This window comes from Toxotes jaculatrix, chromosome 22 (assembly GCF_017976425.1).
Source record: "Toxotes jaculatrix isolate fToxJac2 chromosome 22, fToxJac2.pri, whole genome shotgun sequence".
NCBI lineage: Eukaryota > Metazoa > Chordata > Actinopteri > Toxotidae > Toxotes > Toxotes jaculatrix.
Genome location: NC_054415.1, coordinates 9,237,363 through 9,259,395, shown reverse-complemented (window position 1 = coordinate 9,259,395; position 22,033 = coordinate 9,237,363). Strand labels below are relative to the sequence as shown.

Genomic DNA, 22,033 nt, shown 5'->3' with positions numbered 1-22,033 from the left:
CAGTCAAAATGAGGACATGAAGGTAGAGATACACACAGAGAAAGATGGTTCTCTCCACCACAAAGTGGAATGCAGTGCTGTGCCTCGTGGTGATGGTGATTATTTTTCTCCCTGAGGGTGCAGAGTATTAAAGCCCACAGCTTCTTTTTGTTACACACTTCACATACCTGCTCCGCCACACACTCATATTACTGGAAGTTCTTCAGATCACATGCTTGCTTGCCAAGTTGTGCATGTGTGTGTGCGGATGGGTGATGGAGTAAACAGACAGGTATGCGGGTCCATGTGTCTGCATAAATATCTTCCAGTGATTGTCTTTATCTCACTTCAAAGATGCTCTGCCACATGTGAGCCTCATGCAGCCACCCTGCAAAAGCCTCCAATACTCTATACTGCTAAAGATAATTCCTGGCACCACAATCCAGAGAGGCTGCCTGAAACCGCTTCAGGCTGCTTCTCTCAGATAAATAAATGCCCAGTGTATGGCTAGGATGTCTGTCGCATCACTGGTGTGCCATGTGTGCTGCTGAAAACAACAACAACATAAAAACTGACTGCTTAAAATGTGATTTAACCTCAAATTCTGTTTTAAATTGCTATTTTTGTGTCAGTGCTATGATTACACATGTTCCTGTAATTTGCTGTTTTTTTTTAAGACAATATTAGATTACATGACTTAAGTCACTGTTAAAGAGATCAAGACCAGATGACTTGCTGAACATTTCAAGATGTAGGGGTGAGAGATCTGACTTCTTCAAATGTTTTAACGGATCATGTAATACTAGTCAGGTGTTTTTCTTGTAGTGATGTTGCCTTGGGTGACTGCTAATGCAAGGTGACTGGAAAAACATGAGAATAAATCATATTAACAGGAGCCCTAATCTTCATCACTCACAACATTTGTATCTCTATCCTCTAGCCCTTGGAACGTGGTCTTGCACTCATGAGTGCCTTTGACAGTAGCCAGATAAACAATATAATGGAATGAATCTAAAAACATAATCGGCTATCCCTAATGTTTGAAGTCGGGGGGATATCAGTCTGTGTGTGTGTATATAAATAAAGCATTTGTGTGTGTGTGTGTGTGTGTGTGTGTGTGTGTGTGTGTGTGTGTGTGTGTGTGTGTGTGTGTGTGTGTGTGTGTGTGTGTGTGTGTGTGTGTGTGTGTCTGTGTTCATTGCTGTTAGATTACCTGCAACAGTCTGACCTGAGATATCCTCAGTCCTGCAGCTCTTTGATACAGACAAGGCTATCCCTCATTACTCCTCACTCTACCAACCTGGCTCTGAAGATAAGAGGGGAACAACACCTGTCCTCTGTTTCTATCACTGTTACACACACACAGAAAGAACTACCTCACCACAGAGAGAAATTTCACAACAACTCTTATAGATAATTTTCCCTTTTTGCAAAACTTTTGACCTGATATCTCTTTCTTTGTTTTGGTTGGTTTTTGCCAAGGTTTCACAACTGTGATCTATCTTTTATCAACTTTTTAATGGTACCTTTGCTATCTTTTTTTTTAATCTCATGAATTGTTGTTACTTCTCATTATATATATGGGCTTTTTCCAATAATCTTTCCTCTCCCTTTGAGATTGCAGATAGTTGGAGGTTTGTGCTTTTTATGCAGTTCATGATAAGATGTTCTGATACTGTGATGAAGGTTTATTCAGCCCAACTTGGGTTAAATCCCTTTTACAGACTTTGTTTGTTGTGGTTGATCAGGCTTTATGCTGGTGAGACCAGAAAGATATGAAAGAGCTTTCTTTTCTTTTTCTTTTTTCTTTTTTTTTTCTTTTTTACAGTAACTGAAATTTAAGCATATAACAGCAAAAACAAAGCAGTTTTTGTCAAAAGTTTTGACTATTATGAAATCCGAGAGTCTTTTGGAGCCTCTATTGATTTAGTTTTCAACTTCTGGAATTTAATTTTATCACTAAACAATATTACACAAAACTGCTTACTGGTCAGAAACATATCTGGTTCCAAGCAATAGTGCCCTATTGCATATTCTATCTGGAAAAAAAAAACAGCAACAAGAGATTTCCACAGAATCTGATATTCTGTTAATATCTTAGTTTTCATGCAGGCAGCTCTTGGTCAGATCAAAGACTCTGAGATAGTGAAAGCTGAGCTGGCACACACCTGAGCAGGAAAATTTGTAGCCGACTTAGCTGAATGATGCCAAACATTTCAGAGCTGCTGTAAGGTTCAGATGTGGATGATTGACACAGGGGAAATTTGTACACCTCAGCCACCAGTCATCTGCTGAATCATCAGTGCTAACTATGTATGTTTGGAAATGTTCATTACACACTCAGGGTCAATATAGACCATATTATCTATTATATTGGTACTACCTTCCATGTTCATATTATTGGTAAGATTTCTGTTTTGTGTTCCTCAGCTGTTGTCACTGGGCAAGATCGGCCAGACCAAAGCAGCCAAACTGAAAGCCAGCTACAGGCTCCTGCATGACACACTGAAGCGGTATGTTTCCCCTTTATTTATTCGTTTGTTTGTTTGTTTGGAAGCACTATCTGACTGCAAAGGTGCAGTACAGCACAGTAGAGAAATAACTGCAGATGCATCAGACCTGTGTTCAGGCCAGAATGCACCCAACTGAAGTGTCCTTGAAAAAGACTTTGACTCCTTATCAGAGCTACTGTAGTTGTCCTACTCTTATACATGGAAATAGCATCTGTGACATTAGCCACTGGCTTCTGAAGAGACATTTTGAAACCTGGATTAGATTTATTTCTCTCTCACTTAGTGGAGCCAAAAATCAAATAATTTTGGCAAAGACGTGGAAGCAAACGTGTAGCTGAGGCACCGTGAGCAGGGTACAACCACTGCGACTGACCGTAATAGGCTGAGATAGCTATCAAAGACATGCCCCAAAGCATGCTTCTTTTTAAGATTTATTAAATCCTCAATTGAACAAGGATTCTCCAAATTACTACCATGGCACATAATATAAGGAGTGAAATGAACTTTTGAGACCCCAATTTCTTGTGAAAACAAGGGGAAAAATCTTAATGTGCACATAAAATGTAATTGGCTCAGTACTCCAAAGTCTATCGTGAAAATCAGCAGCAGTGTTTACACACATATTGTACCACAAGTTTTGTGGGGGAAAAAAGTTAGGCTGTTGAGATTTTTTTTGTAGTTACATACTGTGTAAAATAAAGTTTTCATGGCTTTATCTTATATTTATTGACGAGTTTTCTTGAGAGAAGAAAATTGATTGTGAGTTAAATATAACATGAAAAACTCTATACTGCATTGCAGTGGTAAGACAAGAGAATTAATTCTCACTATTACTTGAAAGCAGGTAGAAAAAAATGATCTAAAATTGAGATAGCATTTAAATTTTCAATTGAAAAGAAAGGACTGAGCAGCAGTCCACTTGTTATCCAACTTATTTTCATGACCTTACTTAGGCAGTGAATTACATGTAAATGTAACCATCGGTTACTATGTAGTATTTTGTATACTGCATACTTAATCACTGTTTACTGTCTAACAGTACCCAGGAATCTGAGATCCAGCATTTGGGAGAGGCAAAGAGGTGTCGTGCTGAGCTGGAGAGGCTGCAGGCTGAGGTGGAGAGAACAGAGGAGCAGAGCACCTCTGAGGAGCCTGAAAGTGAGGTCAACGAACTGAGGCAACAGCTCCTCCAGGCATACAATGAACTGAAAGCTTCTGAGGACAGAGAGTACAAGACACAACGGCAACTGAAGTGGTGAGCTGTGTGTATATATATGCATACACACACAGCACACACATTATTATTGCAATCACTCGTACAACAGGTTTCATTTTCAGTCAGATATCGAATCAGATGCCAAATAAATCAAATGAAGAGGACATTTAATTCAAACTTGACACAAACTCCTCTCGAATTCGGCTGTAGCTTTGTCTGTTTTGCAAACACGCGGCACTGACAGTTATCCAAGAGACAGGGGGGAGTAAGGACAGAACACAGAAGTGAAACTGGAGTGGCAAAGAGAGAAGCTGTGTACAGTAGGAGAGCGTACGCATGCATGGACATGTGCACGCACACACAGATACACACACAAAGACTGAGTCACAGTTAAGTAACTAGGGACCAGACACTGAGCTACATGAGGCAGCTTTTTTGCAAGTTTTTATTGATTTTAGAGGGAGGTGAAGGTGAGAGTCCAAGACACTCAAGCACACACATTGGTCTTTCTATTGTTGTGAGGACACTCACTGACATAATGCCTTTCATAGCTCCTTACCAGCACAACTAAATGCCTGACCCCAGCCTAAACTCTAATTCTTTTTTTTAAATTATTTTAAATTTTTTCAGTATTTCTGCTTTATTTGGTAGAGACAGGAAAAGCAGTTGGGAGAGAGGGAATGACAAGTAGCAAAGGGCCCAGACTCGATTAAAAACCTGGGCCATGCTCTATCAGGTGAGCTACCGGCAAACCTTCACTCTGACTCTAACCAGAACACTTAAACCAAGTCTTAATCCTTAAACAGCCCTTTAAAGTTGTGAGGACTGGCCAGAATGTGCTCACAATGATGGTTTCAAACTAAAGTTTGTCCACACAGCCATAGAAAGACATGTGTACACACACAAGGATGGGGTAAAAGTTGATGTACACAGTTAATAAGACAAATACCAGTTTCAAGTGGATTTTTATGTTTGCTGTGCACGTGTGAATGTGTTTACTTGCTGAGCTCTCTGTCCTGGTTAGTGTTTTGACCTCAGTCCTGTAGCTGTTTATGCTTTCCTTTCGTTCTCATGAGTCTCTTTTCTCATCACAGCCAATTTTCCTGTATTCTGGTGCAGGTTTCTCTTTTCCTTCCCCCAACTCACTCAGCACCACTGCCAGTGTGTCCAAAGGGTCGAACACACCCACAGAAATGGAAAATAATGCACTCACTCGAGTATCTCTCTCCTCTCTGTGCACAAACTCAACATTTCTAGGGCCAAAGGGAGTTCACTGGAAGATTGCTAAGCAACATGGTAACATACACCGGTGGTTCCCAGAATGTTTGAGTATGAAGAAATTAAAGAGAAGTTGTAAAGTTCCAAATCAAATGAAAGTCTGTAAAATAGTTATTTTGACTAATAATTTTGTTTTAACTGTTAATCGGCTTACAGATAAATCCTACAAAGTCACAAGAACAAAGAAAAATAAGCAAATTCCTAATACTCACTATTCGCTCAGCAGTGTAATCACCTTTTAAGCAGATTTCTCCTCTTGTCTCTCCTGCATTACATTTGACCCTGGATAGCCTGAGCAGTATTAAACCACTCACATCACATACACTCACCACTGTACTGCAAAGATATGATCTGTAGGATCCTGTGATTTTTAGTCCAGAGCGCACACGGAGGCAGAGAGTTGTATGCCCAGCGGTAATTGAAATATTAAATGAAAACACTTACAGAGCATTCTCTGAAGATGCAGTAATAGACAGTATTAGATACTGAGTGTGCATATTATTTGTGACGGCTACTGGTAGTGAGCTCTCTTGTCCTCTCGTCATCACAGTTTCTTCTCTTCTTTCTGCCCTTTCTTTCACCCTCTCCATCCAGCCTAATCTCTTCCCGTCTTCCTGGCTTCTTTTTCTTTTTCCGTTCTTTCTCCCGTCTCCCTCTCTTGTCCACATGGCTAGCGGTCTGCATATGACAAGCAGATGCTCACCATGCAAATATGCCTTTTTAAAATCTTTGCGTCCTTTATCTTAAGCCAAACAGATACACAGGAATTCAGCACTTTTTCCACTCACATATTTTAGCATTCGTGCACTTTTCTCTATGTATCAGTTAATATCCAATATATCAACTTGTCAGGAAGATTAATATCATTTACTTAGTCTACAGCTGCACGTTTCGCTGTGTGCTATTGTAAGGTTTTTCACAGTGACAGAGTGAATTATTTCATAGAAACTCTAATCAACTGCTCAAAAACCTTATGCCACAGGGAAATGAAAAATTCATACAAATTATGGTTCTATATGCACATGAACTGTGTTGGCTACTTTGTGCTTGTGTATGAGAAAGTTAGTCTGTATATATTGCAGATCAGTGTATTTTTAATGTAGGTTCCTCTCAATCCATTTCTCTTTTTGTTCACCCAGGAACTGAAACATATCATGTCTTTGATTTTGTTTCCTTTTTCGCATTTTCCCCTCCTCATCCCCTCACCTCCTCTTACCTTACCTTACCTTACCTTACCTTACCTCACCTCACCTCACCTCACCTCACCTCTATACAGTCTCTGGGAAGAGAAGCAGTATCTTGAGAAAGAGAATGAGATTCAGCGGAAACCTGCTGTAAGTTCATCATTGCACCATCCAGGTCTAGTTTCAGAGATGTGGATTACTCCTGCAACAGCAGTCTTCAGAGAGGATGAATATGAGTTTTACTTTAAGCCTCCATCCAGGCTTAATCCCTCCATATGAAGACTTGCCACTGGCTCTTTTTAGGGCCATTTAAAGCAGTGTGAAGCTGAAACATTTTATATTCCACTCTCCCATTCAGACACAAGGATGGCATACACATTGAATACGTTTTTATCCTTGTTACAGATGGAGAGAGGTTTTTAACTTTTGTCGAAGCAGGCAAATCAACTTAGTAATGGCTGGTAATCATACACCATGCACAATTATATAAATGTTTAAATGCAATGTAATAATGCTCACACTGTACTGTATTATAATATGCAGGATACTCTTCATGTTGTACTAAAAGGAACAAATTTACAGTTGAAATAAGAACATTTATTCACTCACAAATTTTAGTAGAATCCCCGTATCTGCTTGATGCTGTGTGAGTTCTACACTGCAGTACTCTATATCGTGCTGTAGGGCATATTAATACTGTATTACACTTATTATTCAGTCTGTCAGACGTCTACCACGATGTAGTGCACTTCGAGCATTTCCTACACTTGGACATGAGCATGAAAATCTACCGTAGCTGTGAAATCATCAGCACAAACAATCAGCAATTGTGTTGAAGACAATCTGATCACAAGGGCAAGAATATAAACATAAGACCCTTAGGGCAGCGTCAAGGAGAACGGCATTCACAGTTCTCCAGTCATTAAACTTCATCAACATTCTGTTGCAGATGCCAGTTACTGTTTAATTACTGATTGCGAAAACAAAACATTCTTTACAAATGTGCTAGAACTCAGCTTTCATGCCTCTGGCTGGGATAATTTTCATATCATTCAAAAAGCACCATGTCCAAGAGTCACAGAGGCTCATGGGTAATATTTAATGTCCCAAACAAGTGACATTTAACAGACTAAACAAGGGGTTTAAAAAAAATATATATCAAAAAATCCACATGAATAGACATCATCAGAGCCTTAGTGTATTCTGACTGAGTGTATCTGTGAAAGGGCCTTTTGTGAGTCCCTCTCCCATTGTTATTGAAACAATGTGTGCCATATTGGACCAGCAGCATTAAGTGTGATATTAACTCTAATGAAACACTCAAAGGCTCCCATGAGGCATTTGCATTCTTCTCTCTCTGTCACACACACACAAACACACACATACTTGTCAAACATGATTAATAAACTGTGTTTCATCACTGAGGACTCACATACATTTCCAATTGTTTTGTTGTATGTATATAGCAGATAAAAACCACAAACTAGCTTTAAAGTGCATGGCATTTATCGAGTTGAATTGATAACAGCTGGTTTAGTTGCAGTTGATCACTTTAATGGCCATATTTGCAAAGTTAACTGCAACAACCCCAAATATCAAACATATCTTTGTTGCGCTGAAAATTACGAAAACTAAAACTACTTACAGCACCGCAAAGTCGTTCTACCTCTGAAAATGAAGCTTGACTTTGGCTTCATAATGTTATGATAACATCTAAATCTGAATCTGAGTCAAGTTTGAAGTAGTTTCATTTGTGAGAGAACCTGCTGTGAATTTTTATATTTTTCATGAACTTCACTAGGGCTTAAACAACACAGGCGGTTAAAGAACTTTTAAAAAAGCAAACTGCAAAACAAAGGCTGTTGGAACTGACTCTGGGAGTTAGGATTAGACACTATGAAATGAAGGGGAAAAAAACACAATGGTCTTTTGGCTGTGCTGCCTGAGTGATCTAATGTTCATACTGTTGCTGGGTCCTCCAGGAGCTGGAGAGCAGAACAAAAGCCTTGCAGGACAAATATGAGGATCTGAGGAAAGAGGTGACCCAGAGACACCTGGAAGTCAGGTATTACATTACTCAGCTGTTAACCTCTATTTATCCAGTTGGTGTGAAGGTTTCCAAGTCATCGTGTTTCTTTATATCTTTTCATTTCTTTTTGCTTTTGTTTCAGCTGTAGAAGCACTACTGCTGAATCTTTTAAAAGCAGTTAATCACAGTTTTCTAGAAGATAAATGATGTTTTCTTTGTATCTTGCTCACACTCCCTGTATAGAAGTCTGATGGAAGATGTGGAAACCCATGAAACTCAGATACTGAAAGAACAGAAAGAGCTTGAGGAGCAGTGGGAGATCATAGAGCTCAAAGAGGTCTGTGTGTGTGTGTGTGTGTTAGCATGTGTGCGAGAAGCATAGCTTACAGCACACCATCAATAAAATAACAACTCATCTGCTTTCTTACACTTGTGCGCGCATGTGTCTGTGTGTGTTGTAAGGCTGAGAAGGCCCGGCTCATCAGTGTACCTGACCAGGTTTTAGAGAAGATTGAAAGGAAACGCTCTAAGAGGGAGTAAGTACCTTTCACCCTGTAATATTCTTTATCGGGGAAGAGCAGGAAAGTTAATGCTTCAAACACCAGGAATAAAAATGAGCAAATTTGCTGAGAGAACACTAAGAAGAAAATAGAATAGTAGAAACACCTTTTAAAAATTAAAGTCACTCCCTGTGATTGTACAATCCCTCTGTCATTTGGATTAAACCATTGCCTTCTTCCCTTCCTCTTGATCTCGTATACATGAAAGAAATGGATTTAACTGGATTAATTTTGAGTTATTATCCTGTAGTTTTAAGAGTGTGTGCTCCTAATGATTTATTCTCATTGTAAACCTTGGACCGGATGTGGAACAGGAAAACAAACACAGAATCTGTGCAGAATTTCAAGCTAAACATTACTTTTTTATTATATTTTCTATGCAAAATATATAATTTTCCACCTTCTCCTTTTTTTTTTTTCCAACGTATATTTCCAGCCACACTCCTTTTGATGAACAGTAGACTTTGCATCTGAAAGACAAATTTTAGTCCAAATACTGAAGTGAAAAATAAGGTACTGTTTACTGCGACAGTCAAATTATTTTCAAGAATTTGATGGTGGAAATCCCTCCCATTTGATAAAAATGACAACCACATGCATCAGCAGGCATCATTAATTTCATATTTAAGTGCAGCTGCAGTCAGAAGCCCCTTAATCATCAGCGAATAGTTCCACTTGCAGCCTCAGTGCAGTCTCTCTTTATGTTTATTTCAAATTAATATTTGGCTTGCAAGTAATGCTCTCTATGAGTCGTGAGCTATGACTTGTAATCTGAAATTCACAAAGCTGAGTGGTACTGGGGGGGGCGGTGTAAAAGATGGATGCACATGCTGTTATTTCATATGATATGCACTCTTACAGGGCAAGTGTGGAGTAATGAGAGAATACTTTTATGGTAGCAGTAAACATGGTGTTATATTTCTTTCAGTGTGTGTTCTTTGTATGTTTAAGATGTTTCTTTGTTTCCCATTCAAACACATTAGCGCTGCAATGAAGAAGACAGAAGCACTAAACACAGAGATTTCAGAAATGAGGCAGCAAGTGAAGGAGGTGGACGAGCATAACCGCTCCCTCAGGATGAAGAAGAGGGAGGTGATGCAGCAGCTGGAGGCTCTCCAGGCCCAAGTAGAGGCCAGTCAAACAGAGTGCAGGCAGCTGCTGAAAGAACAGGAGGTCAGCAGGGAGGAGGAGGCTGAATTCATTGGAAACGGGTACAGATCTCTTAATATAGTTAACACATCATACTTTTGAAAGGAAAAAAAGTGCTTTAATTACATAATATGTTAAAATGGAAATACAATATTTGCTTTGAGTTGGGAGAGAGGCTCTTGCTCTGTGTTTTCGCACGTCAGTGTGTTTTTCATCACCAGAGGTATCCTGGAAATGAAGCTGCAGAACACCATGTGCGACAGAAAGCACCTGTACGAGAGCCAATCTGTGCAGCTCAGGGAGAAAAATAGGTACAGAATGATGTTAAACTGAGCTCTATCACACATGCAAATGAGTCTCCACATGTCCATAACACAGTGTGTGTAGGGGCTTTTGCACTTACACCTGTACCCCTAAAATATACAGTAAATATTCATTGTTTTGAGAGACATTATGCTTGAGGTTTTGATCGCCAACAGCTGTTAGCCTGTTCAGTTTGCTGCCGTACTCTTTGCTTTTTCTTTGTGAGTGCATGTTTGTTATAGTTTAAGCATTTAAAAGACTTCATATTTGATAAGAATTGACGTACTAAATAGTATATGAAGAGCCACATTTGGAAAGTGTAGGAGGTATAGCCTTATCACGCTGATAAATATTTAAAAGGTGCCTGTGTTTTTCCTCAGGCAGATACAAGCCCTCAAGAGGATGGAGTATGCGTTGACCATGGCCAATGAGCAGCTAGAACACATGCAGTCTGCCTTTGATGAGTTACAGGCACAGGTGACCTTTGGATTGTTATTTTCACTTTCCACAGAAGAAACATCTGCCTAAATTTGAACCAGCTAGTAGTGTTAATGAGTGGTCTTAGTTTTTTGCATCTGGAGGATGCAGTTCCTGGAAATACGTTTAAATAGTATAAAACTACTTTGTGTACATGTAACACCTAATTGCTGCTCAAAAACATTCAGATTTGACCAGTAAACCTCACGTCAAACATGTACTCCTACTATGGTTTTACTGGTGTGGTCAATGGGTTTGGCAAGTTATCCAGGCTTTAACACAGAAGTACAAAAATTTTGTGCGTGAGTGACGCAGTGCCAGTAACAAGCACATTAAGTCGTTAAACTGCATCACACCAGAAGCATTTTGTAATTCGTGAGCTTCCTGTAATTTTACTGATGTTCACAGTTTTTAAAGAGAGCGTGTCATGGGAAATGCATCAGCACATCTCACAAGCACATAACAATATGAAAGGAAATCATTATGACACATCGGGGAATTCACACATAGGAAAAAATTTAAAACGAAGCGCTTGGATAATAGGATTCATTCATTCACTAATCTGCCAATCAGTAATCACATAAAAAAAAATAGAAACATAAACATAAATTTGACCGTCAAGACTGATTAGACAAGGACTCCACAGTCCTGGGGCTTCACCACATAAATCTGTCACATTCAAATCAAACAGGATGTGATTGATGGGTTTAATATTTACACAGTATTGTGCTCCAAACTTTACACAGCACATGGGCTAATAATGATTAGTAGTAAATGTTTCAAGTATGTATCTGAAATATAATTGTATTGCATTGTCTTTTTAAGACCCTTAAACCTACTGATGTAGTTCTATTCTTCTTCCAGAGACTCACAGTTTTTGAATATGGAGCAGCATAGCACATACTACTGAACATGAGGCCTCGCAACCCTGCAGAGAGGGGCAATCCCAACGCCTGAAGGCATTCATTTTTTATAAGTTTCACTGAACACTTTCAGTGTCACCGGATCCAAAGACTATCAGATCCAAGGCCTCAGGGAAACTCCGATATATAGTGTTAATTATTTTGCAGTCAATGTTTAATGTGGGATTGAATATGCACTGACTGAATTTGATATGAAGACTGGTAATGTTTATACTGGATCCTCATGGTCTTTCCATCCTTGCTATGTAAATTCTAAAGGAGTACAATCAGGAAAACAACTGATAATGTATTTTACAGTCCCTATGTAAAACTGAGGGGGGACTACAGTAGATGTCAGATCTCCTTGCACACCGAAAATCCGAATAGACTTTTAATCAAAACTTTATTTTCTGACTTGAATTTCCAGTTAGATGCTGTTCCCAAACGAGAGGCCAGTATTCAGCAGAGGACAGAGCTTCAGAAAGAGGTGGATGCTCTTAAAGTCAGCTTTGAAAAACAGGTGGGAACAATGTGTGTGGGTGGACACAATATAATTAGCAACTGCAAAATGTAATGCAGTATCCCTCTAACAAGTCTATCTTTGAGAATCCTGTAATTCTTTTTTGAAACTGTGAAAGCAAAGCGTTGAATCAACTATATCTTAGTTTTAATATGTGTCTAGTTTTAATATATGTTCATATAACCTTACTCAGTTCTTGTCACTTGTTCCTGAAGTTTTATGTTTTAAGTTCTTTTGATATTTGTCATTTTTTTAGTGTCTTTATCCTGAAGACAAAACGCGATTTCCTGTTGCATAATTTTCTCATCCTGCGGCATGTCACATAGTTATACAGAACTTTAACAACCCCTCTGGGGAAAATCCTGCACTTTGCACAGAAAAAGTTTGAGTAAGTCTAAAGTCTATCCATCGTCCTTGTATTCAGAGACTTTTAGTCCCCTTTACTGTCTCATTCTGCTGTCAGTAACTTCTCAATTTCATCCAAATAGAGTCATGAGATTTTCAAAATGAGAACAGCCTTACATTTTTTTTCCCAACCAGCTATTGATGGCTGAGGAGGAGAGCCAGAAGAAGCAGCAATATGGGATGATTCAGGAGCTGCTGAGGGAGTCAAACCACCTCAGAGAAGAACTCCACAACCTCAGATGTCTGACACAGATCAAAGCCGAGGAGAGGGGCCAGAAGCACCGTGAACTGCTTAGGGCTGAGGTGCAACACAAAACACACTCAAAGTACACATACTGTGAGGTACATGCAAACAGGGGTGAAGTTGCACACAAAGAAAGCTCTATTTGAATCAAGTTTTGATGTCCTAATTAGTGCATTTGATGACATATGCAGACAAAAGCATATTTGTCACATAAACTGAAAAAAAAAGTAGTTCTGCCAAAAAATGTCCCCCTTCTCTTCAGTTAGGCTGAAATTACTCTCCAGGAGTTTCTTCCTTTCTAATAAAGTAGCTACTTTTTCCCCATAAAAACATTCTAATACATAATTACATGCAATTACAGATTCACAGAGCTTCCTACCTGATTAGTAAGCCATGAAAACCCAAGTCAACAATGATCAGCTCCAGAGTACATCAGTAAATTCAGAAAACTGTACTCTCACAAATACAATTGAAGATTGATGTTTGAGTATACACACACACACACAAACACGTAAACACACCCACTCAGAAGTTTTACCTGTGTAACTCTTGTCCACAGCAACTGAACCAGCTCATCCAGGATGAGCTGCGAGAAAAAGACCTGATCCTCATGGACCACAAGAAGCTGAATACTATGCTACAGCGCAGGTGTCACTGTTGTTTTTCTCTTCTGTTTTCTTCGCCAGCCACCTTTCATTACATGCAAAGGTGTGTGTGGTGAGAAGAGGATTTTGATTTTACAGAGAAGCTGCTGAGCTGTTAATAGGTGGCATTAGGGGAAGTATAATAACATCCTTCTCTGTCACTGTCATTCTCTCTTTGTGTCTTTGTGTCTTACGCCTACTCTTATTTTTCTTTCTTTTTGTATAATGTAATTGTATATACAGTGACAGGAATGGTCAACTAGTACCTGTACATTATATTCACAGTCTGAGCCATCCGTGTGGGCAGCAAATCAAAATCCTATACACAGTGTATTGATGTAAGCAGCTCCTCAACTGATAATTGATTCCCTGTTTGTTTTTTGGCTCCTGTGATCTGTGAAACAGCTGGGATCACAATTAATTCAGACATCTGTACATGTTGTCTGGGTAGGAAACCATAACTTACTAATTGGTCATACTTCAGTGTTCAGACTTAGACTAATGCATCTGGCACCACCCACCACAGCAACAGCAGACTCATACAGCACACTCAGTTAGGTCATGACCACAGACCACAGTCGGATGCGGCTGCACTTGACACAGAGTCACCCTGCCGCCCCCCCAAAACAGACAGGCTGGATGATAATTAAATATTGTGTATCCCATAGTACCTAGCAACATGCTAAACAAAGTTAATAAAGCCAATGTTTTGTAAATGTTTTCTTAATGATAGCCAGACTTTGTAATACAGATCAAGCACTTCATTGCTCATCAGTGATTTTCCTCCTCAGAATATTACAGTATTCTAAACTGTGTGACATGATTATGGAAGAGAAGAATAAGTACATCAAGCTGAAGCAGATTGCCTCACAGACCATCACAGAGCTGACGGAGCAGGTTAAGCTCCTGGAAAACGAGACAGAGATCCAACGCACCATTGTCGTCAACAAGGACAGGTGTGTGTATATGTTTTGGAAAGGGAGGGTTTAGGGTTGTCTATGCAAACTGCTACTGTACTAATGCAGAAAAGAAGGCCTACACATCCATAAAGAAACACAGTAAAAGTCTGCCTTTGTAAACCAGTGCATTTGTTGGTAATTACCACTGAAACTATATCTGTATCTCTTTTATTCTGTATTATGTGTCTCCATTTCAGATCACTCACAAAGGCTCGTATGAAGCTCTCTAATAGCTCCAAAATGAGGGACAAGTTGCGCAATGACATCTCCAAGGTCAGAGACGACATCAGTCAAAGCACGCCATAAGCCAGTATCACAAATTCAATAGTTCAAAAAAAAGAGATTAAATATGTTACAAAGAGTAATATGATTCAGAGTTGAACAGAGATATGGAGTCAGAACTGCTGATGAGCTGTTGAACTCGGAGGTTCTAGCAGGGCCCTTAAACCTTGTTTTAGACAGCTGTAGAGTTAAGCACCCAGCTTCCTCTTTGTTTATAATTGTGTGTTTCATAAGACACACAAGACACACACACACATTTCAGATTGGTGTCACATTTTGGTGTCTACTGTATAAGCCATTGTCTAGCACTATCAAGTAGAAGCAGTTCATTGTATTTACAAGTGTAAACATGCATCAGAACAGTTTTTCTTTTTGGTTGTTTATTTTACCTAACACCTTCCAGGTTGCATGGAAGCACCGTCAGATCAGTCAGCAGAGCGAGGACAACAAACTGGAGTTGATGAAACTCTCACAAATGATCAACCTGCAGGAGCAGACGCTTCTGGAAATGAACAAGAATCACGAGACTGCCATACAGCGCCGCAATTTTCTGTAGGTTACAAATCTGACATTTACACTATTTTGCTTGAATTCAAGAAGAGGCTCTAAACTATGATATTTGTGCCTCATGGTGTGTGTGGGTGTGTGGGTGGGTGTGTGGGTGGGTGTGGGGTGGGTGTGGGGTGGGTGTGGTGTGTGTGTGTGTGTGTGTGTGTGTGTGTGTGTGTGTGTGTGTGTGTGTGTGTGTGTGTGTGTGTGTGTGTGTGTGTGTGTGTGTGTGTGTGTGTGTGTGTGTGTGTCACCTACAGTGGCATTCAGCTCCTGGAGCATGAGGAGGTGTTGTTCAACTACTATGAGAAGGTGAACATCCAAGAGGCGGCCATCACTAAGGGCAACATGGCGCTGGAAACAATGGAGAAGGAGATGAGAGACTTGCAGTTAGCCATTTGTGAGGAGAAGAGACAGATAGACCTGATAAAGAAGGAGGTGCCCCTCGAGAGGAAGCTTGAGGGAGAGATCACCATGTTGCAGATAGAGGTAGGAAAATCATTAACCTACACACTCCTGCACATCCTCGCGTAGCTCTACGCTGACAAAACATCAACAGACAAAATCCCACCAAACTTTAAGAATTGCAAACCAGACTAATTAGTGGAAAAACTGTGGGTGGAAAGATTTATGTCTACTTATGAGGATGAGTAATAGACATGTTTAGTAGAAATTGTTCATTAAAAACTTTACTGTTGTGTAAACAGTTTCCTGGTGACAGTGCCCTAACACTCACTTCTCTTTTCTCAGTATCTTCTTTCACTTCTTTGGAACAAGAAATGAACACTTACTTTCTTTTTTAAAAAGTTTTTGATGAACTAGCATCTGCCATTAATAGATCCTGCTGCCTAGTTCCCAGAAGTTACAGCAAAGGTGCACTATAATCCTAAACAGCTTTGTGCTTTTTATTTTTTACAAGGGTTAGGGTTAGTGACTGCACCAGGTATATTATTGTCTTGAATGAGCATTGCAGACAGGCGCTTGTGTTGCTGTTGTTTTCTGTAGCGCCACTACAGTTTCCCTAGAGTGGCTTTTCTAATGTAGACACTAATTTGCACAGATTGGGCCAATAATATACCGCCGTCCACATTTCCCCAATGTCCAGTCTCAGCATGACTACATCAGCATGTGCTTTAGCCCCTTGGCGTCAAAATCCTGTCTGCAAGCAGTTAGACCCGCCAATTAGAGCTTCCTGGTGTGATCAGATGATACAGTTTGCATTGAAAAGACAGATTGTGTGTGTCTGCAAAATTTTCCTTGGAAACTTCTGATAAATTCTGCGTCTGTGTTTGTATGCATGTCAGTGTCTGCAAGCCAGAGATTTTATCCAATAGTGCCTCAGGCCATTGTCCAGTGAGGTGTGTGTCAAACAATTATTTCAGACATTTAATGTGATTTATATGATGTCAGTGGAGAATCCTCATAGGATCTTAGGAAACAGATGATGGCGAATGCCTGTGAATTGAATGTGTCCAGACTATTGTTCGTCTTCTTCAAGTTAGGGGAACTCCTTTAAAAAGAAAAGTTAAGTGCAAGCTTTAGAAGACGATGCTCAGATTCACTTAGAGCACCACTAATAAGCAGGTCTTTGTTTGTAAATACTTTCAAAGCTTCATCTTATAATGACTGTTGAATGCTTCGGTAAATATACCATGTAGGAGGGCATTCTTTTTAATCTAATGATGAGACTCACTATTCATTTTTCACTTTGCTTATAGTTTTTTTTTTCTTTTTGGTTCATATACCATTACTGTAAGTCTGTAAGCTGACTTTGATCACTCATCAAAAGCAGTCAGTTCATACTCTCGTTTTCAGAGCCGATACCCTCCCTTCGTGTTGTTGTTGAGGTGAACTTTCTGTAGTCGAACATCCTCAGAAGTCTGAACAGAGACAGAAACCGTATTTTTGCTCCCTAAGCTCTACACACACAGACATGCAGAAAGAAGATAAAACCAAGAGGGACAAACCACAAACAAGCACACACTGCACAAGTTTCACAGAAACAGACTGAGACACACATGAATAAATAACACCAAAACACAAACATTTTCAAGCAACTCTGCAATGCATAGAGAATGACAGACACGTAGAAGAAGAGAGATTTTAGAGAGGCTTACAAACACACACACACACACGCACACACACACTGAGTTTCCCTGCCAGTGGCTGTATCGTGGGATTGGGTGTGTTGCTGCTCTGGATCAGAGTGACTGGTTTTGACTGCTGGACCAGACTTCTCTCATCTGAGTCTTGTGCTCTTTTGGATGAACGCAGTGTTGGAACAGACTTCACCGTGTGGTGTTCTTTTGAAAAACGCCCCTTTCCCTTTTCTCCATCTGTTTGCTCCTTCTGCTGTTTATCATTTTGGTACAATGGGCCCTTTTGGTGCAATCTTTTTCTGTCACTCTTATTTCCTATTGTTTTGCTCATCATTAGTTTCTTTCCTCCTTTCCTCCTCGCCTTTGTCTGAGCATCCCTCCTTTCATTGTTCCCGTGAGGCATCCTTGAGGTTTTTGTTTCACACTGTGTAACTTTATCTACCTATCCTTCCTTCTCACCGTATTTTTTTACCAGTCTTTCTCCCTCTGCTTCTTTCCCCCTCTGACTGACCTTTCATTTGGCAGTACATACAGTAGATTCCTGTTCTTCCTTCTACTTTTTTTTGTTGGTCAACTTTGCTCCAGACTGGACTGTCTCAACAGCTATGGTGTGAATTACCGTGAGCTTTGGTCCAGAGATTCATGTTCCCCTCAGTATGAATTCTGTTTCTTTAACTTTACATGTCTAAAACTAATAACATTCCCATCAACCTCAGCTGTACTTGTACGTGTTTACGTCTAATTAGCAAATGTTAAGATGCTAACACACTAAACTCAGATGGAGAACATTGGCAAACATTAAACCTGCTAAATATCAGCAGGTTAGCATTGTCACTGTGAGCATGTTTGCATTTAGCTCAAAGCACTTCTGTGCCTGAGTATGGCTTCACAGCTGCAGGTGTGACTATAGACTCTTTGTCTTGTTTGGATCCACATGCAACTACTGGAAGTTTCTAACAATTAACACTTAAATCCCTGATGAGTGTATCGGTGCATCTGTCATTTCATCCATCCAGTCATTCCATATCTCTCCCTCCCCTCTGTGTGTAAATAGCAAATCATTTTCTAAATCGCTGTTTTCCTTTTATGCAGCTGCCTAACTCCCCTGGGTACAAAAAGTGAATCACGGGGGTCTCTCCTATTGCAGGAGGTTTGCCAGCTCAATTCATTCTCACTGCAAATTCATTCTCTATGTGAATTCAATCTCCATGCAACAGCCTTGCTGTTGATTTATCATATATATTGTGTATTTGTATTCATCTGTGACCAGCTTATCTGTTCATTGCAGACAGACCCCCCCCCTCCCTCTCATTGATGGGAAATTTTGACAAAGATAGATCGGGCCATCTGTGAGACTATTGAAGTTCAATATACTCTGAGGCTTTCATTTGCACTGAGGAATTTTAATTGCTGCGAAATAAACAGAGGTGGTTGTTGGATTCTGAATTTACAACTCGTTTATGAGTTGCCGGCACAGTGACATCTCAAACACACACACACACAGGTACACAGGCATCTGTGCACACACAGAAATCAGTGAAGTTGTGATGATACCCTTGCAGCAGCATCTGAAAATTGTTGAACAGTCCTCTGATGACTAGCTAGACTTCTGATATAGTCACGCGCAATATCACAGATACAAACAGAAATATATTTATAGAACATACACACAGTCAATCATGGAGTGAGATTTATAACAGGGTGGGGCTGATGACATCCTGCTCCATCCCTACGGTGGTGAGTCACGTTGCTCGTATGTCCGTCTCTTAAATCTTTGTCCAACATGTGTGGAGCTTATTACCATGGGGGAAAACCCATCATGTATCGTGTCTTGATAAACAGCGGGTGTGTGAAAATGTGGAAGTGTGTGCTGTGAAGTGAGAAATACAGGCACATAGAAACAAAAACTGGAGTTTTCTGTCCTTTAATTGGGGTTGTAAGTATTACCACCTAAATTACATATCTGTCCAGTCAGTGGCCTGTTTCAGTTTCAGGATTGTTAGGCAGAAGGAAGTCCAGCCCATAGAGAGGTCCACATCATCTATGACTAGTTTCCATATTTCGATGCATCTCTTGATATTGTCAAGTAGAGTGTGGGTCTGTTTTTCCAAAAGCAGTATTCTTAAATATTATAGCATTTCAGAACGTATTTAAATTAGACTGACGTGGGCCATAACTTCAAATACACAATTACTGATTACTTTTCAGGTTTTGCATGCCCTGGCGCCTGGCTGTCTTTCTTTTCCTGTCTTGTGAGCCTTGATGTTGCCTCTGTGGGCAGGAGCCTTGCCTTATAACTATTCCTGTATCTCAGTTCAGAGACTGAAGCGCGAGGGCTTTTGTTGTCTGAGGCTTCAAGGCAGTGGAGTGATTTGTCTGAGGAGTTCAGGTCAGCAGAGTCAGCATCATCTTTCACATCTCTCCTAAAATCAAACACGTAGTACTTACCATAACATCTTTTATACCTCTTAAACTTGAATCACTTCTTATCCCAGTTGCCTTATCTGACGTTGTGTTTGCAGTGTCTACCTTTATTAAGTTGTCTTTTTATTTGTGTGAATGGTTGTGTGACGTGAAGTGTTTGTGAGGTTGTGAACGACTGTTATTCCATCTTTGCACCTTCAAAATCCACTCCTACTCTCCAGACCAAGGTTATGACTTCACTTTGACTTTACCACTGTAATTCAGTTAAACTAATATCGTGTGCTTCTAATATTATTATGTAGAATTCAAGTTAAAAATGTATATTTTCATATCTAATTATAATGGAGTCCTCATTTGGGACTTAGGAAAGCTTCATCTCACCTCCTTTGCTCACATGCTCTCCTAATTAACCTTACATAACCTTATTATGATTAGGATTTTACTGCAGTTATTCTCCTGACCTTTCTGCTTTGCTGATCTGTCCCTTTGTCTTTTATGTCTTTTAATTGTGAGTCCCTTTCTAACCCATTTTTTTGGAAGTGTATAAATAAGGTCATTATTTATCTTTATTATTACTCTGTTAAATACAGTGTGCCATCTATTATGTGGCTTTTAAAGCCTTCATGTTAACTGCGAACTGAGCTGAAATTATGTAAATTACATGCAAATTGCATTCTGCGTGGATGCTGTCATATGTACAATGGTTTAGAGCATTTCATGAGCCAAGAAAGCAGCTATTCTTTGTGACTGTCAGATGAAGAAAACAGAAGCAGGCAGGCAGAACAGGGACACTGACACAGAGACAGATGAATACAAAGAGAAAGACAAACAGCGCATATGAACAGAGGGAGGAGGACGGGTATAAAAATGTTAAGTGTGAGGGCAACACAGAGGAAGAAAAGACTGATTAAAGAGCGGAGAGGAGAGAGGGAGAGTGACAGATGCGCTGTATCCCCATCCATCATGTAGTGTTTAAATGACTTAGGGTGTTTACGCACGAGGGTGGAACACACATCAATCAGAATCAAAAGTTAGGACTGGGCACACACTTAGCTGAGTGCAGATTCTGACGTCTGAAAAAGTTCATCTTCATTTATAGCTCTGAAGTGTATTAAAACATCTTCGATGCAGTGAACAACCATTTTTCACTGACATTACATAATATATCTGTGAGATTCCTGAACTGTCTCAGTTTAACTCTAACAAGTGTTTGTTTTGGTCAAAGTTGTCATTACCAAACAGTAGAAACCCCCCCACATTATTGTTTGTGTAGACCCTGGTTAGCCCAGCTTAGTTTAACTTTCAGTTTAACTTTCAGAATAGAAATAAATATTTAACAACACTGTGGGTCCCTCCAAATATTGAATGCTGTTAGTGGTACATTACCAGAGCTATGTTGGTTATTCAGGGCTATGACATGCTCCGGTCACTGCCATGAGAAATGTCCACCCAGGAGCTTGAAGCTTTCCACAGATATGTCCAAAAGATGTTTAATCCGCTTTTGAAAAATGGAAAAAATATGAACAACAGCTGTGGTATCATTTTAGTTTATATTCCCTTGCATAGAAGGTGCAGAGAATTCAAAATTCTGTTCACGTTTAATTTGAGGAGTCACTGTCATGTTTTATAGTTTGGTGACCTTCATTTGCATGAAATGGGAACATTTTGCCTGCTTTGTTGCTCAATTTAGGTTCTGAAATTACCTTACTGTGCATTCAGCACCTCGCACCATGAACCAGGTTTTGTTGTCAAAGTCACATTGTCTGTGCAAACTGCAGATAACCCTGCTCCCTGTCGGTCAGCCCCAATTCCTGTTTCTTCAGCATCTCTTGTCTTTCTAATTCTGTCTTTCTTGTCTGCTTTCACATCCGATCCCTCGCTCCTTTTCTCACTCTGCGCTTCCTGCTGTCTTTCCTTTGCTCTTCTTCACTTTATCTTCCCCTGTCTGTCAGTCTTTCATCTGCCTCTGCTCTGCTCTCATCTCTGTCTCAGCTGCTCACTGTCAGTGTTTCTGCCTCTCAACTTTTTCGTTGCATCTTGAGCATCTGTAACTTTAGCCTAACAAACGCCTCGGTTAATCACGTGACAGCCATACCATTAAGTTTAAACTGGAGTCACATGACGTTGAGGGAGAAGCATCTTTTTAGCAGGCTGAACATCTTAGTCGGTTTTAATCAGACTCGCTGTCTGTTTGAAGGGAGGCTTCATTAATCTCTTCCATGAAGGGAGAGAAAATGGGAATCATCACTTTGTTCCACGCTGTCTTTCAAGTCTGACACACACACACTCACACACACACACTAGATACAGGCTCGTA

At 40.0% G+C, this 22,033-nt stretch overlaps 1 protein-coding gene across 1 annotated transcript in view; it reads left to right on the top strand.

Moving 5' to 3' along the window:
* ccdc146 (coiled-coil domain containing 146) overlaps positions 1-22,033 on the top strand; it is a 42,677-nt gene that overhangs the window by 13,484 nt on the left and 7,160 nt on the right. The window contains exons 3-18 of the mRNA XM_041030229.1: positions 2,410-2,492; positions 3,532-3,747; positions 6,263-6,320; positions 8,153-8,235; positions 8,443-8,536; positions 8,662-8,735; positions 9,743-9,970; positions 10,130-10,219; positions 10,592-10,688; positions 12,018-12,110; positions 12,651-12,818; positions 13,319-13,407; positions 14,195-14,359; positions 14,560-14,635; positions 15,048-15,196; positions 15,454-15,682. Coding sequence (XP_040886163.1) covers positions 2,410-2,492; positions 3,532-3,747; positions 6,263-6,320; positions 8,153-8,235; positions 8,443-8,536; positions 8,662-8,735; positions 9,743-9,970; positions 10,130-10,219; positions 10,592-10,688; positions 12,018-12,110; positions 12,651-12,818; positions 13,319-13,407; positions 14,195-14,359; positions 14,560-14,635; positions 15,048-15,196; positions 15,454-15,682 — 1,992 coding nt within the window. The remainder of the gene's footprint in view (positions 1-2,409; positions 2,493-3,531; positions 3,748-6,262; positions 6,321-8,152; positions 8,236-8,442; positions 8,537-8,661; positions 8,736-9,742; positions 9,971-10,129; positions 10,220-10,591; positions 10,689-12,017; positions 12,111-12,650; positions 12,819-13,318; positions 13,408-14,194; positions 14,360-14,559; positions 14,636-15,047; positions 15,197-15,453; positions 15,683-22,033) is intronic.